We start from the raw sequence: 21,968 nt of genomic DNA, 5'->3' as shown, positions 1-21,968 counted from the left end.
GCAATGCGAACGAATACAGAAATGTGAAAATACAAATATAATAATTAAGAAATTAACCATGGTGTGTGAAAAACCTCAAATTCATTTAATTAAAATATAATATGTAGTACAGATGAGAATACAAAAAACTGATTTGTTTATGTCTTACAATATTATATTATGACGAATAAGCATTATATTAATCCATTCTATATTCTCTTGAGATAAGAGAGTAAATTATTAAAGTCGCTCTCTCGGTGATACCGTTCTGCTTGAACAAACCTATCGAATAGTATATCGATGTTTTTGTCAGTATTTCCAGCTTCCTTGGCCACACGGATCATTTCGGTGCCCTTGGTCTTAAATGATTCGTATTGCTCTGCTACGTATTCATAAACTTTGTCCTGCAATTGGGAATAGGTTCCTCCCGTATATTGGTTTAAAAGGCTTCTACGTTGTTCTTTTGATTCTTTAGGCAGGAGATTAAAAAATTGTCTTCTGAATTCGTCGAGTTGGATGATATCCTGTACAAAAACTACATCCCGGGATTTCCATTCATGGGTAAAATTTTGAAACTTTTCGATTTCAGCTTGGTCAGCCAAACGAAACTCCACAATCAAAGCGGCTGTGGCGAGTGTTGAATCAACCATAATCCTATTGATCTGGAGCACAGTATTTTCAGCAGACTGATTTAAATCATCCTTGAGAATCCTAATTGGATCAGCACTCACAAGGATCTGAAAAGAGTTCAAGTATTATGGCATCTAACTTACATATTCGTTCGAACACTTACCAAAAGAGCCAGGCTCACTAGGAAGATCACGAAACGCATCTTTATAGATTCAAACGACACACTAAATGCGTAACGTCATTTTACCAGCTTATATACGATGTGATCGTCTTAAAATGGAACCGTGTAATATATAAATATAATTATCAGCTTCGAGCTCGATGTACAATCCGCAAACAAGATAATTCCATAAGAATGCACACAAACATATATTCACTGTGTATGCCTGTAGTGTTTTTTATACACAAAGTACTTTTGACCCCTTTCTGTGGAGATTATGGATGAACCATTGCAACTTACGACAAGTGAAATGAAAAATTCTATTTCTTAAGACATCAAGATTTCAGAAAAGTAAAAGTATTAAGGGCAAAAAACAAACTTCGATTCACCTTTGCAATAATAATCATATTAACAAATTTGAGAAATAAATAGCATAGTTTCTTCACCACATATTCTTTAAAAAATTTTAAAATAATTTATTGTTGTACAACTCCTCTTGGTTTAAAACTAAAATGTTATTGAAATTCGAAATTTTTCGTCATATCTATAAAAAAAAAATAATAATGGATTGGGTGGGTAATTTTTTGGGTGTATTTTACCACTTGTTACTTTTGTTTATTCCCTGTTCGGGGAGGAACAGGAGACGTGACTACTATAGAAGCACTAAATGTATGTCTGTATGTTATTGTTAACTCCGTAGTTAATTTCAAAGCTCGGATACTTTTTAAGCTTATGGTGTATGTTCGTGTTTTCGTACATTGCTTATAACCAAAATTATTTTTTTTTAAATGGGACAGGGTATTGTAATGTCGCGTGCACTCGAATTTAACCTTTAGGACTGGCTAGTTACATATTTATGCGTAGGCTTAGATTCTACGCCTTAGAACGTACAATAACTAAAAACACAAACTGAAATGCCGAAATTTAGAAAGGGCAACTCCACTTATGACAAGTAAAATGGAAAATTCAGTTGCTCGGGATCAGTGGATCTACATTTTATCATTTGTATATTTTGAAATGATATTAAAAAAAATATTTATTTAATCACCGAGTAGAGATTTTTATCAATCGGCTTTAACTAAATCCTTTGGGTAAATTGTCTTCAAGGTTGTCCATTAAAAGGACATCTGGACAGGGTAGTCAATTGTGTAATCTTCGTTATGATTTTCAGAAAATCTAGAGGTTTTTGTACTTGGTTAAATAATTGTTATATTTTAGTATGACTTTTCCTCTATACTTGTTTCAAATCTGTGTAACACATAGACAAGCTTTATTGTGAAGGATATGCCAAATCAATCTAGTTAAGCAGATCACACGAAGAGACTTCCGCTGCGGTTGAAGAAATAATAGACAGACGAACTGCTGATAATAAATTGTTAGGAGAACACCTGATTCATGAATGAATGAACCCTGTCAAAGCAAGTCAGAGTCAAAATTGATGAATATACTTGTATACTCATATTATTCATAGCAGCATCTGGCTAGTATGTTGATTGTTGAGTACAGAGAAGTGTGTCAACGGAGATGAGTCCAAAAACATGAAACGATCTCAGTGGAAGGTGCATAAAGACATCGTGAACGATCGTGCCAACCACTCGCTGTAGTTATGAGCCTACACGTATACATGTATACGCTATATAGATGTCAATCTGACGCTATATATACAAAACAGACACACACACACTCACACATTTATATAAGTTCATATGTATGTATTTAAAGATCCATTATGGTATGTGCTTTTTTATGCGCATATATCTCATAAATAACGTGCGCTATTACTTGGCCAAGATTTGTTCAACGGCCAAAGTTGCCACACTCAGCGAAGAGAGAGCGAGAGAAAAGATGGGCAGAGAGAGAGTGTGTGTAATTTTTGGTTGATCTTGCATATATGTAGATTCTTTGGCATGGGGCTTTCGTTGGCGCGTCTTGGGCATTAGTATTAAGTCGGTCGAGGAACGTCCAGCACGTCGCACAGTTTCCGGTAGATACAATATATTATAGAGTACTAGCTAGTCTAAATCAAAAATGGCTGAGCAAAAGAAGGCCCCGCTCTTGAAGAAGGAGGAGGATTACGTCAAGGCTCTCGAGGGGTAAACTAAAGATTTATCTTCTTCCTTCTTTGACTTCTATCTAACTAGAAATGTTATGGTATTAGTTTCATTACACCCGATAAGGATCAGGTTGTCCTCTTGCTGGATTACGATGGCACACTTGCCCCTTTGACCGAGGAGCTGTCCGTTATGCCCAAAGATACGGAAATCAATATTAAGAAATTGGCTGCCAATGAGAAAATCTTTATGTGTGTTTTCTCCGGTCGCGAACTTAGTGAAATTAAGAACCATCTAAAATTCCCCAATGTTACCTATGCTGGTAATCATGGTCTGGAGGTTGAATATCCCTCTGGCAAGAAGTTCAAGATCGAAATGCCCGAGGAACTGCTCGAGAAGCACAACAAGCTGGTTGCCGAGCTTAAGGAGAAGGTAAGTTTGCAAAATAGTTATTATAAAAACCTTAAAGTTAAGACCATTAATTTGCTTAGGTTGTCTGCTCCGGCGCCTGGGTGGAGGATAAGAAAATTTCGGTGACCTATCATTATAAGGGTGTCACCGATAAGCTGAAGGCCAAGCTGATCGCCGAGGCCAAGGGTCTGATTCAGTCCCATGGATTCCAGCTTATTGAGACTCCCTACGCTCTGGAGGGAAAGCCCCGCGTCAACTGGGACAAAGGTTAGTCTGAAAAGGGGGCAGGAAAAATATTTGACTAACCATAAATCAATTTCAAACTAATCCATTCAATATGTATTATCTATATATGCGATTTCGATATATATATATATATCTATTCGATTTTTGGCCAACTGTTGACGCCCATTGGCTGTCGGTTTCTGTCGTCGGCACCTGTTCGAAAACAATTCGATTACGAACGCGACGCTTCGATGATTTAATTATTGCTACAGATATAATTATTTCCTATAGAGAACGGGCGCAAAATTTCATATTTCCCTCGTGGTGGAATGTGGGCGTTTACAAAATAGAATAGTCCTCTCTACGAAAATGAAAATCTAAAATCTTTTAAGAAATTTGTGTCGACTGTCGTCGCAGTCAGCGTTTAAAAATGTCTCTCACTTTTTGGTTGTTGGGGCCACTCTTGACAAACAAGCAGAGCGAAAACTGATGTCAAAAGCGCGCCACCTCCTGAACGTATCTATATATACACTTATTAACATATATATCTATCTATCTATATCTAGAATATACAAATATTTATTCATCTCGATGATAAATTAACAAATCACTGTAATTTCTCATTTAAAATTTCGCTTTCATTTTAAAAATAATACATTTTGACGGTTTTTGTCTGTCTGCAGTCTTGGGCATAGGAAAATTTTGCGCTTTTAATAGAAAGAGATGCCCTATCTATAGATCTACTACAGCACCATCAGTGTAAGCTAACTGCTTTACACTGCTTGCATTTCGAGTGATTGTAACTGAAAGCAGTGCACTTTTGTAACCATTTCTAGACCCATCCCCATTAAAAGGAATAACTTCAATATTGATTCTCTGATCGACATGATACTTTCAGAATAGAAAGATGAATTCATTATAAATAAGTCCAAAGTAATCAAAATTTATATTTATAAATTCGCAAAGATTATTTTCACTTCAGTATATACCGGATACATATGTAATTATAATGAGGATAAATAGCATTTTTAAAGAACACAAACTAAGCGCAACTAATGCGAACCATCTTCTACTAATGATGCGATGCTTCAAAAACATATGTCAATTAATGTTGGCATATATAGAAAGACTATTACTCAGATTTAGGTATATAATATTCCATTTTATAGTTTTCTCGATGAAGTCAAACTTTCATTAAAACAATATGTACAATTTTTGTGCAATTTCCGCAATTACTTCACTAAATAAATTCCTCTCAGCACACTTAAGCTCTAAAAAGATCACATGATGATCACATATTCCATATTAAATAGAATGCAACCGCGACAAAGTATTCCAAAACGATCCACAAATATTTTGTCAAATAGGCGACATTACCAATGAGCCGCGAAAAATATGCATAATTCAAAAGACAAAAAATATTTACGGCTGGCTAATAAAAATTAATTATGATTCTGCCTGCGATTCGGCTGCGGGAGCAATAAATTCCTAGTGGAAAAATATTGCATAGAACAAAAAAAAAAAAAGAAATGAAAAAAAAAATAATTCAAGGCGGATCGCTGTATTTATTATTTTTATTTTTTCGTGAAAAATTTAAAAATGAAAAGCTGACAAGCGCATTTGAAATGGCAACAAAAGAGAGAATTGTTGGTGCCGTCTGAAAAGAAAATGCAATACTTAAGATCGGGACGAGACGGGAGATCGGACGGGACGTGTCGGGAACGCAGACGGGAGACTAATGCGTCATCAATTAAACAAAAATGTAGCGTTAATAGCGAGCAAAATAAACAACAAACAACAAAAAAACAGAAGCCAGCATAATTAAAATAATCAAAAGGCAAACACACTTTAAAAACATATATATATATATATATATATATATATATATATATATATGTGTGTGATCATATATAGCAAACTGTTGTACATATTCATATATTTCTATAGTAGATGTCTGTACCTAGTTGAATGATTTGAAATTGTGGCTTGCGCACAATTTACTTGACGGGCCGCAGGCCAAACAAAATTTGTTCACTCCACGCCCACGCAACCGACTAAAAATAATGCCTAGATGATACATACAGACAAACATAATGATATAGATAGATAAAATCTCTTTCCACTTTCTTTGGCACTGCAGGCGGTTTTTAATTTATATATAGCGAGTGAACGATTCAAAATATTGGAAGAAAAAAATATTTGTTGTTTTGCCACACTTTCATCGGTGTTTATAAACTGGAGATCAATTTATCCAGCTAGTATGGTATATATATATGTATATGAATATATCATCGGGTGTTCCAAAACAATACCAAAAATTAATTTTACAATTATTTTAGATTTACTTCAAACAGTATTCTATAGACTTTCTTATCCGTATAAACATTACATTTTAGTATCCAGGAATATGAATGAAAAAATTTGATTATTAAATGGGCTAATATATTAATTAAATTTTCTCAAATTAGAAAACTTTTTTGAAAAACTCGAAAGATTCCGGATTATGGACTTTAATGTAGGAACGAACTAAGAGAGTAATCGTACTTTCCAATTAAATATATTAGTCAAGTCTTTTATAAAATACAGAAAAACAAACCAAACAAAAATCCATACATTTGTGGCTGGTTTTCGGTTGGTTTGTATTTCAGGAACAACCCTGTATACATATTTTTTACAAATTTATATTCTAAAACTATAGTCATATTAAGAGTCTAGGTTCCTAGATTATAGAAATCAATCTAAAACTAATTAGCGTCACTTACATTTATAGAATTTTTAAATTGCTTTCAGCATTCTGTTTTAAAAATGCACTTATTTTTATACTTTAAAAAAAACTATAAGCGAGGAATCTACAAATTCCTTCAATAGAAAAAAAATTTAAATTAAGCACCAACATTTGTTGTAGTTATAATTTTCTTCCGTGAAATCCTGCTTTAAAATTCGCTTCCTTTTTAGGTGAGGGCGCCAAGATGATTCTGGAGAAGCACTTCGATGCCGATTGGGCCAAGAACCTGAAGATCATCTATGTGGGCGATGATACCACCGATGAGGATGCCATTAAGGTGCTGCATGGCATTGGCAAGACCTTCCGCGTTTCGGAGCTGCCAACGCTGAAGACCTATGCCAATTATCAGATCAAGACCGTTGAGGAAGTTGGATGGTTGCTGAAAGCTGTTCAGGCCTACTACGAGAAGAAGAAGAAGGCATAAGCTTTGTGTCCAGCTGTAGCTTAAGCTAATTCCACACATACACACATAAAAACACACACGAACAAACAAACAAACACATATATATGAAAAACATCTTTAGTTGGCTTGTAAAACAAAAATACAATGTTTTTTATTTCACATTAATATTATAATTACTATTATATATGTTTGTATGCTTTTCTCTTGTCTACGATTCGCAATAAAACAGTCACGTACTTTAATAATTAATTTGCTTAGAGGCTGTTCCCTTAAGCTATTGTTATTTGATTCCTTATCTGCGATCTGCTTTCATGGCTCCAGATCGAGCGGCTCCTGTGCGTCCTCCTCGTGCCGCTTGCTTCACTATGGTTGGTGGCACAACCACGACGGGTGTCGGATTCACAGCTGGCTGCACAGCGCCGGCAACCACGCCCACTGGCGTCACAGCGGAGTTTGTACGGCTACCATGCCGGCTTGGGGTGCGGGCGCCTGGGGATCGGCTCTTTTCGGTTCACTCATGTTAAGCGCCTCATTGAAGATCATACAGAATTCGCCCACTTTGAAGACCTCACCATTCTTGCCGGAATACAGGGTGAGACAGTGGCGCCAAATGGACGCATATCCTTTGGTCAGTCTTACGATATCGCCGGGCGTTATCAGCTTTCCCGGCTCGTCCCAAATGGACACATTAATGCTGGCTGTGGGATCGCCTACTTTGAAATTGCGCACCTCCCGATTCTCCTTGGTCACCGTGGCTACACCCACCTGTCAACAAATCAGATACAATTAATATAAACAAGATACAGCAAAATTGTCTTTTCTTCAAATTGTTATCGATAACTTAAGCAGACCTCAAGCACTATGAAAATAACATTTATGTTTTTCAGTCCGGGCTTAATATCCTTGATAGCTATACATTCGGCGTTATACATGATCAGAAAACGATTTAATTCTCTAGTAGTAAATTCGATGCGTTCAATAGTTTCTGTTGAAATTATGTTTTAATTGGACGCCAACTTTAAGTGCACATATCACATAAACAAACGCATTAAAACAGCTGAGCGGTGATTAGAGATGAGCGATATTTTAATAGCTGTTACTTGTTTTGAATAACATTGCCGGAGAGCAGTGACGTATTATGAAATGTGAATGCTAATTGTTACAAAATAAATTATTAGTACTAAAAGTTAATTAGATAATGTGAATTACGGTCTTATCAAATTACGTCTTGATCTGTATGTTTTATTAAAATTAATTCGCTAAACGCTCTCTTCAACACTTTTGAAGACACATTAGTTTTATTTTTCGAACAATAATGGCTGCATTTCTAATGTAACTTTATTAAAATTACTACACTTACAATTTAAAAATATATATAACTAGCCTACAATACATTAACATATCAAATCTTAGCATAGTATTGCAACATGGCAGGGCTGTGAGCGCGCTGAACGCCACTGTGAACTAGTTTGGAACTCAGTTAAATATTTGAGTTCAGATTATAAGTTCAATTTGCTGAATAAGCTCACTCGTTCATTCATTTAGTTCATGGGCTGGTCATCTGGCGATGAGTCGAAATTAATCGGAACAATTTCCGGTGACAAAAATTGACAGGGCAACATTCAAATGAGAACTAATTTTTAGTTAGTTTTTCTTAATTAGGAATATATTATTTAATTTTATGAACACGTCTGCTCCTACCCCTCGGATAAGGAAATTACATAATTAGTTTTAAAAAAATATCCGAAATTGGATCAAATTCTAGCAAAAAATCTTGAACAGAAGGGTTGCCAGACCTTAAATAAGATGTAATCTTGTTTCTGCTAGGTGGCAACGTCTTTCAAAAAACTAATATAAACAGAAGAGAATTTTGCAAATTAATGCTTGATAAATAAATACACTTAAAAGTAATTCAAGCGGAGCGTGTTATTGACGTTGTTAGCAGAGAAAGAAAGAATTTAAGTCTAAGCGACTGATAAATATATATATAAATAGTTGATCAACATGGAAAGTGGGAGTAGCTCGAGCTCCACGTCTGGAAGCACATCATCCAGTGGATCTTCCAGTTGCACGGACACAGGCAGCTCCTCAGACACCGACAGTAGTAGCACCGACGTTGCGGGTCCCGAGGAGAAGCCACAACAGACAAAAACACAACAAAGCGCAGTGCGACGCAAAATTCCAATGGATAATGAAAAGCCAAAGGGCGCAGGAAGCACCGCGTTGACGTCGGCAGCGAGCAAGGTGCGTTCTGTGGTGGCGGCCAGCAATCAACGTAATGGCGGCCTTTCCAGCGACGATGATGACGACGACGACGACGATGCGCCGCCAGCCAAGAAGAATCCACGTACAATGAACAATACGGTGGCCACAGCTGCAGCCCGAAGGAAGCCCTCGACGACCACGGCGCCAAAGCAGACAGCTGGGGGATTAGCAGCGGCCAAGCCAAGCAAAAGCAATAACCCGTCTCAGCGCAATGGGGACAATAAGCGACCCTCTTTAAGCTCCTCCTCGAACAGCACCGACGAATCACACAGAGAGGTGAAAAATGGACGCAAAGTGCCGCTGAAGCTGGCGAGCACGGCGACGGCTGTGCGGGCCAAGCAAATGCGCGCCAAGGCGCTGCAGGCCAAGACGAGCAGCAGCAGCAACAACAACAGCAACAGTATCAATAAGAATGGGCCAACGACATCGCGACGTGGCAAGAGCAGAAGCAGCGATGGCAGCGATGAATCCGACAGCGGCAGTGGCTCGGAGACGAGCTCCATAAGTGAATCGGAGGGCACAGATTCCAGCAATTCCTACAGCTCACAGCCGCCAACGGGCAAATCAAATGCCAAGGGCAAGCGAGCAGTCGGAGGAGGAGCAGCAGGAGACAGCGAGGAGGAGCGCAAAGACAAGGCGAATCCGATGAGAAAGCTTACACGTTCCCTAAGCATGCGACGCTCCAAGCAGCAGCAACCGAAACCGGGCAGTGAAACGGAATCGGATGCAGATCTCGATCAGGAGGAGGATGACAAACAGCGTGTGCTGTCCAAGAGTCCAGCTAAGAAATCCGCCACAGCTGCCGGTCTCAACAGCAACAGCAACAACAACAGCAGCAACAGCAGCAGCAGCACCAAGTGCAAGGTGAAAAAGGAAAGCGGAGTATTGAGTTGCCTCAAATCGCGTCCAGTCTCGCCGGCTGTGCAGCTGGAGAAGAAGTGTCCCATCGAGGGCTGCGATTCCTCTGGCCATTTGAGCGGCAACCTGGACAGACACTTTCTACCAGAGGCCTGCCCCATTTATCACAACATGTCCGCCTCGGAGTGCAAGGAGCGTGCCAATGAACGAAAGCTGCGCAACGAGCAGCGTCTCAAGTTGCCCATCAACATTGTCAGCGCGCCGGGAAATCAGAACAGCAATCTCAAATCCCTGACGACCGAGCAACGAGAATTTCTGGCCAAAATACGCGAATCTCGTGCTAATTTTCGGCCCATTAGCAACAACTTTTTGAATGACAAGGTAGCTATTAACCAAATCATGTCTAGAATCTCATTAATCGCTTCCTTTATCTTTTAACCAGGTCAAGCTGGACAAAGACTGCACGGATGAGGACCGCGAACCGAATCTGGCGGGCCTGGTGCCCGACTATGATTTGCAGCTGTTTCGCGAGGCGCAAGCTCAGGCCTCCGAGCGCATTGAGGATGAGCTCAAGGATCTGCCTGTGGGCAAGGGCATCAAGTATGCTGGCTCCACTACGATTCCTTATACAAATCCATCATTTTACCTTCTCTCTCTTACAGATACATCAGCATGGGCAAGTACAAAATGAAAGTCTGGTATCAATCTCCATATCCGGATGATGCTGCTCGCCTGCCCAAGATGTACATTTGTGAGTTTTGCCTGCGCTATCAGAAATCGGAGACGGGCATCAAACGTCATGCTGAGAAATGTGTGTGGCGTCATCCGCCTGGCGATGAAATCTATCGCAAGGGCAAGTTGCAAGTGTGGCAAGTGGATGGCAAACGTTATAAGCAATATTGTCAGCATCTCTGCCTGCTGGCCAAGTTCTTCCTGGACCACAAGACGCTCTACTATGACGTGGAGCCGTTTCTCTTCTACATCATGACCTTGGCCGATGTCGATGGCTGTCACATTGTCGGCTATTTTAGCAAAGTGAGTTTCTCCCTTAAACTTTAATTTAATAGAGGACTTGATGGTGCTCTATATTAGTATAGTATTAAAAGTGCTTTATTTGTGATATATAATTCAAACAGAGATATAATTACTTAGACATTGTTCATTTGCAATTAAACAAGACAAATCAAATGCTGGCAAAATAAAATTATTTTGACAAAATTAATAAAATTTTAATGCAGACTTAATTAATTGGCCAAACAATTAAATATATGACATTTCGATTGAAAATCCGTTGCTTTTTACTCAAGTTATGTCAGTTTGAAGTTGGTCAGACTTTGGATCTAGCAACTTTTCATGTCAAAATTTTTCTTCAGTTTGGTATGAAAACAGAAGAACATATTTTTTTTTAGCTAAATTAATTAAACTTGAACGCACAAAAAATTTATATAACCATGATAAAATTGACATTCCGCTTAAAAATCGGTTAAGTTTTGACAAAGTTATGAAAGTTTGAAATTGGCCGATCCTTTGACCTATTTAACTTTACAAGTAAAATTTTTGTCCAATTTGGCATGATTTTTTCCAAGAAAATTAAAGGCCTCAAGGACTAAGTGTGGTTTTATGTTAAATACGGTAAAAGGAGTTAATTAAAAGTGTAAATTTTCGATTTAAAACTTTTAAATTACAAAATTCCAATGCATCGGAATATCAAAATCAAGGGTAAAAAAATTTTGTGAACTAGCTTAAAAAATTTGAGTGCAGAAAGAATTCAGAGGCCAAACCATGATCAAAAAAAATTCCGCTTGCAATTCGTTGAGTTTTGATAAAGTTATGACAGTTTGAAGTTGATCAGACTTTGGATCTAGGTTTTTGATAAGTCAAAAGTAGTTAAACAGTTGTTTAAAAGTGAAAGGTTAAGTTTAAAATTTTCGTTTAACGATTCCGGTCCCGGTCCCGGTGTTATTTCCTGATCGTAATCTTTCACATTTTTGTAGCTTTTCAAAGAAAGAATAACTGTTTAGCCTAACACAATAATGTGTTCTAAATTTGAATATAGTTTTCAATAAAGACCTCAATATAACAAACTTCCTTATTTACATTTTATTCAACATGCTAATTTTGTTTTATTTCTCAACATATTACATAATTTTAATTTTTTTTTGTAAAATACTTCTTAAAATTATATCAAAAGCACTTAGTTTAAATATATGAATAGCTGTTTTTTTAGTGTCGAGTTTTTTTCTTAGAAACTTTTGAGAGCTTTAGTTGTTATTTGCAATCAAATTGAATAATACCATTTCACAGTTTTATGATTCTTTTGTGTCTGCAGCACAGACTGCAGAGATAGAGAGAGAGACTCAGCTTAGACAGTCTACAGACCCATGCCCAGAAGCAGATGCAGATGCAGACACCTCATCTCATCTCGTGTAATACATAGGGAGCTATGTACATAACTATACGTACTATAGTACGTAGTATATTGCCAGACATTTGGCATTCCTTGACCATACCCAAAAATTGTTTTGTCAACTGCGACTCAGTGGCTGAGACTGAGAAGATGATGCTACTTTGGATGTTGGGGTAAATAAGCTGACACTATCAGAGGCGTGGCAGGCGTGTCACATTTCCCCAGCAGTCCCAACAACAACAAAAAGAACTTCAGCTGGCAAAGGAATGGAAATAAAAAAAGAATGAAAAAAAAAACAAAGTATGCTCGTATATTGTCCCCGCCATGTGCACGAGGTTTCTTGACCTCCCCCTGAACGCGAGAGTGCCGAGAATGCCCCCCAAATGTGCCCCACCTAGTTGCACAGCTGCATACAAGTTTTTTGGGCGCTTACAGAGACTGGGTTTGTGTTACAAATTGCGCATGTCGCGCACAGTTGCCCAGTCTCAATCCGAATCCCAATCCCAATCTGTATCCCTGTCTGTATTGCCATTCATCTCAAACCAGGAGCAGTAGCAGCAGCTGGTTACACACACTACACGCTATTTGGGTGTCTAGTTTACATGACTCTCTCTCTCGCTCTCTGTCTTTGCATGATTTTCGGCAATGCTTGCCACATGGAGTCACAAGCCCAGACAGCAGCCAGACGTTAAGGATTGGGGCAGGCAGGCAGACAACATGGATGCTGCCTTTCTGCCGGGGCGTATACGATTGAGGTCGTGCACCTCGCTTTTGGTCTCTCGTGCGCCTGCTCCAAACAGTTGTGCCTCCAGCACACCCTCCTTCTTCTCCACCAGCCCCTCATTCCCTCGCTCTTTCATATGTGCGTTCCCAGACATCATGGCAGACGCGGCAAAACAAAGAAAAATTCAAAAACAACAACAAAGTGAATTTCGTACATAAATGTATTTCCGAATTTGCGAATTGTTGTCTTTTGGATTCACACCCAACAGCATCGCATTTTTTGGCAGTTCCCAGTCCATTTCCAGATATATGCGTATGTGACAGAGACCCCCCCATTTTATATATTTGTAAATACATATACCATTTACCATATTTCTATATACTATTATATATCTACGCATTTTCCATCTCTTTTTATCGCTCTGTCTCTCGCATCGATTCGTCGCGTGGTCATTGAACCCCCAAAAAAGCTAGAAGCGATAAATGACAAACCCCCAAACCAAAACTGTCTACTATGTGCTATATGCTATATCTATTTGTATGTCTGTCTCTCTGTCTATATATAACCTGTCCCTGACTTTTGTCTGTCTGCATGTTTGTGGCGTTAAGTATTTACCTATTGATTTAATTGTCATATTATTCTTAGAAGTTTTTTATTATTTAACTTTTTTTTTAAATACAATGACTATTATTTTTGACTTCATTTTATTGGACCTAAACTTGAAAGATAATTTAGCACAAAATTTATAGATATTCAAGCCTATTCCGGTTTTCACTTCCTATTTTATCGGATTTCAAAAAATTGAATTTTTTACGTTGCATTTGGGATAAGATTTTAAAATTATATTTTATCACTTTATTGGACTTAAAGTCACCAGCTCAATACACCAGTGAATACAATACGCAAAATATTTCCAGATTGAGATAAGAACAGGTTAAAGATGTTCACTTCCGACAAATCTTGCCGAAAGGGAAAACCGGAACAGGCCTGAATAATATAAGTTTCAGGGCGGGTTTTTCAATGTTTCCTTAAGTTTTATCAAAGAGATATTTTCAAATTAGACATTAATATCTATACATTTCACGTCAAAATATCTGTGATATAGTTATCAAACCCCTTAACTAGACATTGAAACACCGGCCCTAAAAAATAAAACTCAGCTTTTATGTAAATATTTTTTTTTAAATATGAATTTTAGTTTTTTCAGACAATTTCTAATAATGTACACACATTTTTATCGATTTCAGCATATACCATTCCTGCAGGAAAAGAACTCGTTCTATAATGTATCGTGTATTTTAACCTTGCCCCCATATCAACGCAAAGGCTACGGCAGACTACTCATCGATTTCAGTAAGTAAAACGGGGTAATTATTAAAGTCGCTTAAAAAACCAAAACAAAAAATGTTGCAATGGTGGTGTTGTTGAGCTTAAAAGAAACAAAAAAAAAAACGTTGCAAGTAGATGAAATTGAACAAAAATTTAAGAAAATTGAAGAAAAGGCACAGATTATTTTATATTTCAAATGTTGCGACTCATTTAATGAAATATATCTAGGCCCAGGTTTTTAATGTGTTCTTAAATTTTATCAAAGAGATAATTTTAAATTTAACATTAATTTCTTAATATCTCTGATATAGCTATCATACTCCTTAACTAGACATAAGCTTTCTAAAGCATATGACTTTAGAGCTATTCTTATCTGATTTAATAATGCTATACAAATTCAATATTTAGATAATTTTCAAAAAATTTCTTTTAAAGGAATCACCGAAAAATTTAGTTGGCTTTCTTCAAGAACTTTAATAGTTATTTAAGAATTACCACTTTATATCCGCATATGTTTATGATAATGATTGTAATGATTAATCCAAATTATTTTAAATAGTTGCTGCTTCAACTGTTTGAGCGATAAGTGTAAATTCAGCTGGTTTTAACAATTTTTTCTGCTTTTCTTGTACAACGCTTAATGACAGTATTTAGAACAAAGAAAGAAAATTGAAAATATTTGCAGATGAATTAAAATGATACTCGGTTATCGATTTAAGTGGTGCGTGTGAGTCATTGGTTTAAATATGGTATAGATACGTGTATATGCATTTTTATATGCATGTATGTATGTATGTACATAGTTAGTGCAATATAGTTAATCATCATTGCATGAGAGAAGTCAACATGCCAGACTCAACTCAACTCCATTCGAGCTTAGCTTTCCATTCTCCGGAGCGAAGCATGCAATTTCTGCATCAATTAAGTGTAGACCAAGGTCTGCAGGTGTATGTACAGTGAGTCTAGAAAATGTTTTGACAATATAAAAATTCCATTTTTATTTTTTAAAATAGTTACATGCAATGAAAATTATTTTGCGTTTTTAACTAATAATAAATAAAATCCATAAAAAATATATATTCTTGTCATTACATTTTTGCTTTTGTCAAAACACTTTCTTAGCTGACTGTATATGTTTATCTATGTGTGCGCGTGAGTGTGTGTGTGTAATGCATCGCATAAGTAATTTTTATCGTTATAGCATACTTATTTTTTCCACCAAAATTGTTTAAAATTAATCCGACTGAAGACAACGCCAGACCATAAAGAAATAATAATATTACAAAAAATGTGAAAAAAAAAATAAAGAATTACACCCCAGACCAGACTCTGAGCAGAGACTTCACTTGAGTCATAGGCGGCTTGAATGAATGGAAACGGCGTCAACGGCAACGGCGTCGGTCTCTATATAACACAGTCGATACATGCAATGCGGGTGTCCAACCAGTCAAAAGAGAGGCGTAGTGGGGGGGGGACGAACGAAACGACATTGACCTTACACACACAAAGGAAGACAGCAAGGCAGCAGTAAGTGAGTCAGAGCGAGAGAGGGAGTGAGCGTGGAGAGTTTAGAGAGAGCTTAGAATTTGGAAGTGGAGAGTGGGGAGTGCAAGAGCAAACAGTTTTTCGTCAATGTTAACAACAACCTACAAAATGTGTGGCGTTTGCCCTTTTGTATTGGGCAGGTGTCCCTCTGGCGGAGTACGGAGTGCAGTAGCAGTCTGCTCTGTCTGTCTGCTCTGTCTGCCTCATTAGCAAAAGCGAACGTCCAGCCCAGAGAAGCGAGCGAACGAGATGGCCATACAATTATGTATGTAAGTGTATGCAAGTACATAATATAGCCAGGTGTAACAACTGCATGCACGCAATATGCAAATGAGAAGCATAAAGGAGAAAAGCCAACAGCAACGAGGGTCGCCAATGATGTATAGAGTCCGCCCTTATCTACCGGCTAATGTATTAATTAATGAAATCAAGCTCAAACCAAAGGTTTTCAGCAAGTAAAATTAAAACAAAACATTTTTCAGCTGGCGCTTAAAGCTTGCAAATAAAATTAAAAAAAAAAAAGAAAAAAGAAAAACTGTAGCAGACAAACAGCAACAACCACAACAACAAGTAGAAGCACAAGCATCGCAATTGGCGGCAGACAACAAAGGTCAGCGCAGGTCACAATGAAAGGGCGTCGTCCTCTGCAGACGACTGACTCACTTAACGTTAGTCGAGTATCGGATACCCGGTAAACGATGAGCTTTTGCTAATTGCAGTTGCAACAACAACAACAACAACAATTAGAGCAACGCTAATTGACTAAGATTCTAAAGTTGTTAATTGTTTCTCACTATGTGAAAATCTAAACGTATTTATTTCACTGAATGTGGCAAGTTGTTCTCGAGTCGGGACAACTGCATGCGCCTTTGAGTATGCAACATTGCGCAGTTTGGCCAGCAATGCGAATCAAGCATCGATCGATAAAGTCGTCTCGACGTTGCCTCTCACACCCCCGCAGGACGACAGAGTCAAGCAGACACAGCATAAGAGCGATAGAGATAGAGTGAGGGGGGGGAAGGAAGAGGGAGTACGAGCGACTGCCGGCAGCGACGTTGCAAAAGAAATCAAAACGCCAACCAAAATGCGATTGCAAACGTGAATTTTCCACCTTCGGCAGTGTCAAAGCTTAACACAGCTTACAGTAGGACAGAAAAGTTACAAAGTGAAGAATTAGGTATAGCCTTTTTTATTTTTTTTATTTTTTATGCCTAAATTCCAACAGCTGTTCCTTTTTCGAGCATAATTTCTTAAATTCTACAAAATTTAATTTAAATTATCTGAGCTATACCATCCTTTCACTACAAATTATTTGGACCATACTCTATCATTTCACCAATTTATTTTCATTATTAAAAAAACTTATCCTTCTTAATTTCTCAACATATTTACATTTAAAATAAGTATACAAAAAAATTCAAATTGAAATATATATATTAATATATATAAATATAGGAAATTGCTAAATTAGAAAAGAATAGAATTACGCACTTAATGTGGTCATGGGATAACCTATAAAATTACCATTTATAGTTTGGATAACTTAATTCGAATGAAAAATAAACTTGTCCCATTGTACGCAATCCATGTAATAACAACAGCAACAACAAGAAATTCGCGACTGAAGCTTTCGCACGCCGCTTTGTACCTTCCCTTCAGCCTCCCTTTCGCTTCAGCAGCAGCAACGACAAGAACAACGACAACAACAGGGTTCGGCTTATACCTCAACCAGTTGCAGTTGTGTCTGCTGTCGAGAGCGTCTAGCGTCTGTTTGTGTGTGTGTGTGCGTACTCTTAAATGTGTCTGTGTGGGTTTGTGTGTGTGCGTTGGCTTTTTTTCCCGAGCCTGCCTCAGTGGGTTTCGTGTTGTGAGGGCACGTCGGGCTCGTCCTCGTTGATTTACTTGCTGCACTCATTGTTGCTGTTGTTGGTATCTAGACTTTGAGAATTGTTGCTGCTTGCTGCCGCCAGACGACGACGACAACGGCGACGTCGACGCTGCCGTCGAGCTTTGGGGGTTGAGCTTTTGGGTTGAATGCACGCCAGAACGCTGTTTAAATGCCCGTCGCGACGTCGGCGTTGCTGTCGTCGTCGTCGTCGACGTTGTCGGCTCGTTCCCCCCACTTGGGAACGCACACTTTGCGGAATCCTGTCTAGACACAACATACAGAGACCGCTGAGTTGGGTTCAGTATAATTTTGTATAGTTAGGTTTGAGGGCGGTGCAAACTTGGTCACCATAAATAATGCGCCGGAACTTGAAAGCTAGTTCTATCTATAGCATACTTATGGGCATGTGTTTAATGTACTTTTACCAGGCTATCTGCTAACCCGTGTGGAGGGCAAAATTGGTTCGCCAGAGAAGCCGCTATCCGATCTGGGACTCATATCATATCGCTCCTACTGGAAAGATGTGCTGCTCGACTATCTATGCAATCGTTCCGGCAATACACTCTGCATCAAGGATGTCTCACAGGTGGGTAATCTAACTTTAAAAAGGATCTATAGAAGAAATTAAATGTATACGTCTGAAATTTTTTTCAGGAAATGGCCATATACTCCTATGATATTGTCAGCACGTTACAGGCGCTGGGCATGATGAAATACTGGAAGGGCAAGCATATAGTGCTCAAAAAGCAGGTGAGTTATGTGATCAATAAGGAATTTGTACAGTTAGTAAAGTTATTTTTTTACACAAAAAAGTTAACATATTTCATTTTGCAAAAAAATATATTATATTTTTTTCGTATTTTTTTATTACTTGTATAAGAACAAGTTAATAAAAGAATTGATCATATTGTTCATATCTATTGGGTTGAACTAATTTTAAAATTAAAAAAACAAATATGTGTACTACTGGAAAAAAATACACTTTCATGCTGTATTTATTTTAATATCGTTTGTTAGAACAAGTTTTATACGATCCATTTAAAAAATATATTTACATTTTTTTGACAATTGAAAAATTAAATATATATTATTTTGAAAAACAAACATTTTCATGGATTTTTAAGTTTAATATTTCTTATCTGTTTATAAAATGTTTTATCACAGTTCCCAATAGTTCTTAGAAATTAAAAATAAGAAATAAAAACTGAAGAGAATCGTTAGGTTAAATAAGTTTTTTTGTCAAAACAATTATTAGACCAACTGTAAGGTATCTTAATAAAATATAATAATTTTACAGGATGTGCTGGATGAGTATGAGGAGCGTGTAAAGCGTCGAGGAACATTTCCCAAAATCGATGACTCTTGTCTGCGCTGGCAACCTTTTATTCCGGCGCAACCGAGTGAATCACCATAACCACGATGTTGGAAGCACTCCTCGACGTGCTTTGTGGACTCCTCCTAATAATAATTACGATTAAAATTGTGCATAGAGATTGGATACTAATTTGATGTATAGTGCTTAAGACCTCAAGTATTTGTAATTGTATTTGTATATGTTGGTAGCTAATTGATAGTATGTATCAATATTCATAGTGAAAATTCCTAAATTCTGATTCTGATATTGACTTAAATATACTCAAGATGCGAACAAATTCTTGAAAAGCAAGAAGTTGTCTTGAGATTTCATTTTGTTGCCACTGAGCTCATCAAAAGATGAATCATGGAAGCGGGTATGAAAAGCCAACGCGTTTACAACGCAGCCGTCGATGCGGTTGGGTGCGGTGCTCGGCCAGAGCTGGGAGGGGAATAGAGGGAGTTTGTATAGCAACAGCGCCTTGCAAAAAAGTGCAAACCGTGGCTGTGGCTGTGGCAGTGGCAGAAAGGCAGCAACGGCAGCGCATTGACATTGCCGCCCCAGACACTCCTCGGCAACGCCAAACCAATACCAAAGCACAAAAAACAAAGCGTCAGACAGGTAGAGAGGCACCGCACTGGCGGACAGGGGCTGAAGAGACACAAAAACTGCACACACACAAAGAGAGAGAGACAGAGAGTTAGCGAGAGAGGGAGAGAGAGAGAGGGACGCAGTCACTGCGACTGCACGCCACGTTTATGGCCAAAAAGCATATGCAGCAGCAGCAGCACCAGCAGCAGCAACAGCAGCTGCAGCAGAGACAGCGACAGCAGCAGCAGCGACGCCAGCAGTGCGGCAAGCAACCAGTCAGCGACAATGTCGCCTGCCAGACACAGACATCAATCCTTCGCACTGTGGTAAACGCAAGCTTGCATAGTCAAAAGTTTTCCTCTACAATTTACAGTTGAATTGTTTGCTTTGCAGCTTTCATAAAATAAACAAATACATTTTGGGTATTTAATAAATACATTTAAGGGCAATCACGTAAATTATTTCACTTAAATAAAAGCAAAATTTCCTTAATTTGATTTTTATTTAAAAAAAAAAAAATATTCTTGTCCTAATTGTTTAGCTTTCCTTAGCTTGTATAAAACAAACACGTCAGCAACAATATATTATGTATATTTCACTGTTATCTTAATCGGTTTTAATTTTTTCTAATAATTTATTTTCTTTATTCATTTTAAAGTTTTTTTTTCAATTTACAGTTTAATAAAACCTTATTTTCAGCTTCCATAAAACAAATAAATAAGCAGGTAAATTTGTACTATCCAAAAGTACAGGGAAACATTTTTCACAACAATATTTCAGTAGGTTTATTTGTTTTTCTTTCTTAATATATGTCTAACAGCATTTAATATTTATATTATTTCATCTAATTATTGACTATTTGGCGCAGCAAAGCGTAAAACGTTTAATGCAAATAAACGCTAGCTATGATATAACTCGTTATTTACTCCTACCTATACAATCTGCACTCTCGCAAATTTATTTACTGATAAAAAAAATACCTCGACTTATGCATACTTTTAACATGAAACGATTTTAAACTATTAAACTTTTTGTAACTTAAAACCTGTTAGATTAGGAGAACAGATTTAGATTACTTATTTTTAAATACACTGTTTCTAACTGGTTTGAAAATCTAGTTGAAATACAAAAATGGGAACCTAGAGCACATTTATGTTTCCAGGAAAGAATGATGAGGCGTATTATCAGCAAAGTGGGAGAAATAACGCGAAATGTGATACTTATCAGAATTGTGAAAAATATAATAATAATAACTACTTAGAACGGCATTTTCAATTTTTAAAAAATTACTCGACCGAGTAAAAATTATTTAGAATTTTAATTGAGTTATAATATAAAAATGAAAAAAACAAAAATAATTTAAAAAAAATAAATTATAAAAAATAAAATTAAAATAGTATATTAAATAAAAAGCATAATTCCCATTGTAACTCATAAACAAAAATGGGTAGTAACTCGAGGAGTAGATAAACTTGCATGGACCACTGTGCCAGCTTTTTGTTGCAGTCAGTTTTTGGCTGGTGGTGCCTGCCAGTTTTATAACAAAGGAACCCCGTGAGTGAGAACTGGGCAAAAAGTATATGCAACGTATGCGTGCGTTTGTATGGTATTTGTATTGGTGAACGAAAAGCGCGGTGTAGGAAGCAGGAAGCGAAAGAAACGGCAACACATACGTCGGCTGCGGCTGCTGCTGCTGTTTCTCTGCCTGTGTATGTATGTTTGTTGCAGAGACACACACAGACAGCTGACGACGCCGGCGGAGACAGAGTCGGCGGCAGCAGCAGAGGCAGCAGCGTCAACTTAGTGGCAATGCGAAATAAAATTCGCGCATTCGGCTTTTGATTAAGCAGCAACATTGAGCATTTGATCACCAACAGCCGGCGTGCGCGGTTCGCTTCGCTTCGCTTTTCTTAGCTTTGCTCAAATCGACAGAAAGAGCTGGCAAAATAGCAAAATTAGTAAAAGGCAAAGTCAAAATTCAAATCAAAAACGAAATCACAGAACCAAATAAAATAAAAGGCCACAGCGTTTCTAGGCGGTCGCACAGTCTGCCATTTGCACATCAAGTGGCCGATTGTGTCTCTCCCACTCTCTCTCTCTCTCTTCAGTTTGTGTTTTCTGTGTGTGTATGTGTGCAATGAGAAACGGACAACTCAAAACGAAATTGAAGTTAAACTTTGCAGCGCGCGTGTGTGTGAAATTAAAGCAACAAAGAAAAGAAAAAGCTCAAGTGCAACGGAAGTTGACAGTGAACGATATAAAGACCAGAAAAAGAAAAAGTAAAAAATGAAATGAAATAAGGACAGAAAAGAGACAGACCGACCGACGACACTCAAATGACATTTGAACGGAATTTAACACAG

General features: G+C 37.7%; 4 protein-coding genes across 4 annotated transcripts; 2 read left to right on the top strand and 2 right to left on the bottom strand.

Annotated features, from left to right (window-relative positions):
* Positions 1–59: 59 nt before the first annotated feature.
* Positions 60–859, bottom strand: LOC117781334. Its single transcript, XM_034618077.1, has 2 exons — positions 773–859; positions 60–716 (listed from the first exon to the last, which is right to left on the bottom strand). Exons 1-2 carry the CDS (start codon positions 809–811, stop codon positions 189–191), a joined length of 567 nt encoding a protein of 188 aa, XP_034473968.1. The 5' UTR covers positions 812–859; the 3' UTR covers positions 60–188.
* Positions 860–2,689: 1,830 nt separating this feature from the next.
* Positions 2,690–6,889, top strand: LOC117780908 (probable trehalose-phosphate phosphatase C). The gene is made up of 4 exons (XM_034617602.1): positions 2,690–2,862; positions 2,928–3,252; positions 3,312–3,498; positions 6,412–6,889. The coding sequence occupies exons 1-4, from the start codon at positions 2,798–2,800 to the stop codon at positions 6,663–6,665; spliced, it is 831 nt and encodes a 276-aa protein (XP_034473493.1). The 5' UTR covers positions 2,690–2,797; the 3' UTR covers positions 6,666–6,889.
* On the bottom strand, positions 6,766–7,697 carry LOC117780909 (SOSS complex subunit B homolog). Its single transcript, XM_034617603.1, has 2 exons — positions 7,496–7,697; positions 6,766–7,409 (listed from the first exon to the last, which is right to left on the bottom strand). The coding sequence occupies exons 1-2, from the start codon at positions 7,574–7,576 to the stop codon at positions 7,086–7,088; spliced, it is 405 nt and encodes a 134-aa protein (XP_034473494.1). The 5' UTR covers positions 7,577–7,697; the 3' UTR covers positions 6,766–7,085.
* A 754-nt stretch (positions 7,698–8,451) lies between these two features.
* On the top strand, positions 8,452–19,329 carry LOC117780047 (histone acetyltransferase KAT7). Its single transcript, XM_034616425.1, has 7 exons — positions 8,452–10,148; positions 10,210–10,367; positions 10,430–10,802; positions 14,146–14,251; positions 18,089–18,246; positions 18,315–18,410; positions 18,958–19,329. Exons 1-7 carry the CDS (start codon positions 8,649–8,651, stop codon positions 19,072–19,074), a joined length of 2,508 nt encoding a protein of 835 aa, XP_034472316.1. The 5' UTR covers positions 8,452–8,648; the 3' UTR covers positions 19,075–19,329.
* Positions 19,330–21,968: the final 2,639 nt, after the last annotated feature.

The sequence above is a fragment of the Drosophila innubila genome (assembly GCF_004354385.1).
Source record: "Drosophila innubila isolate TH190305 chromosome 2L unlocalized genomic scaffold, UK_Dinn_1.0 4_B_2L, whole genome shotgun sequence".
In the NCBI taxonomy this organism is placed as follows: Eukaryota; Metazoa; Arthropoda; class Insecta; order Diptera; family Drosophilidae; genus Drosophila; species Drosophila innubila.
The sequence above is the reverse complement of the archived record's forward strand: the minus strand, read 5'-3'. Positions and strand labels throughout refer to the sequence as shown.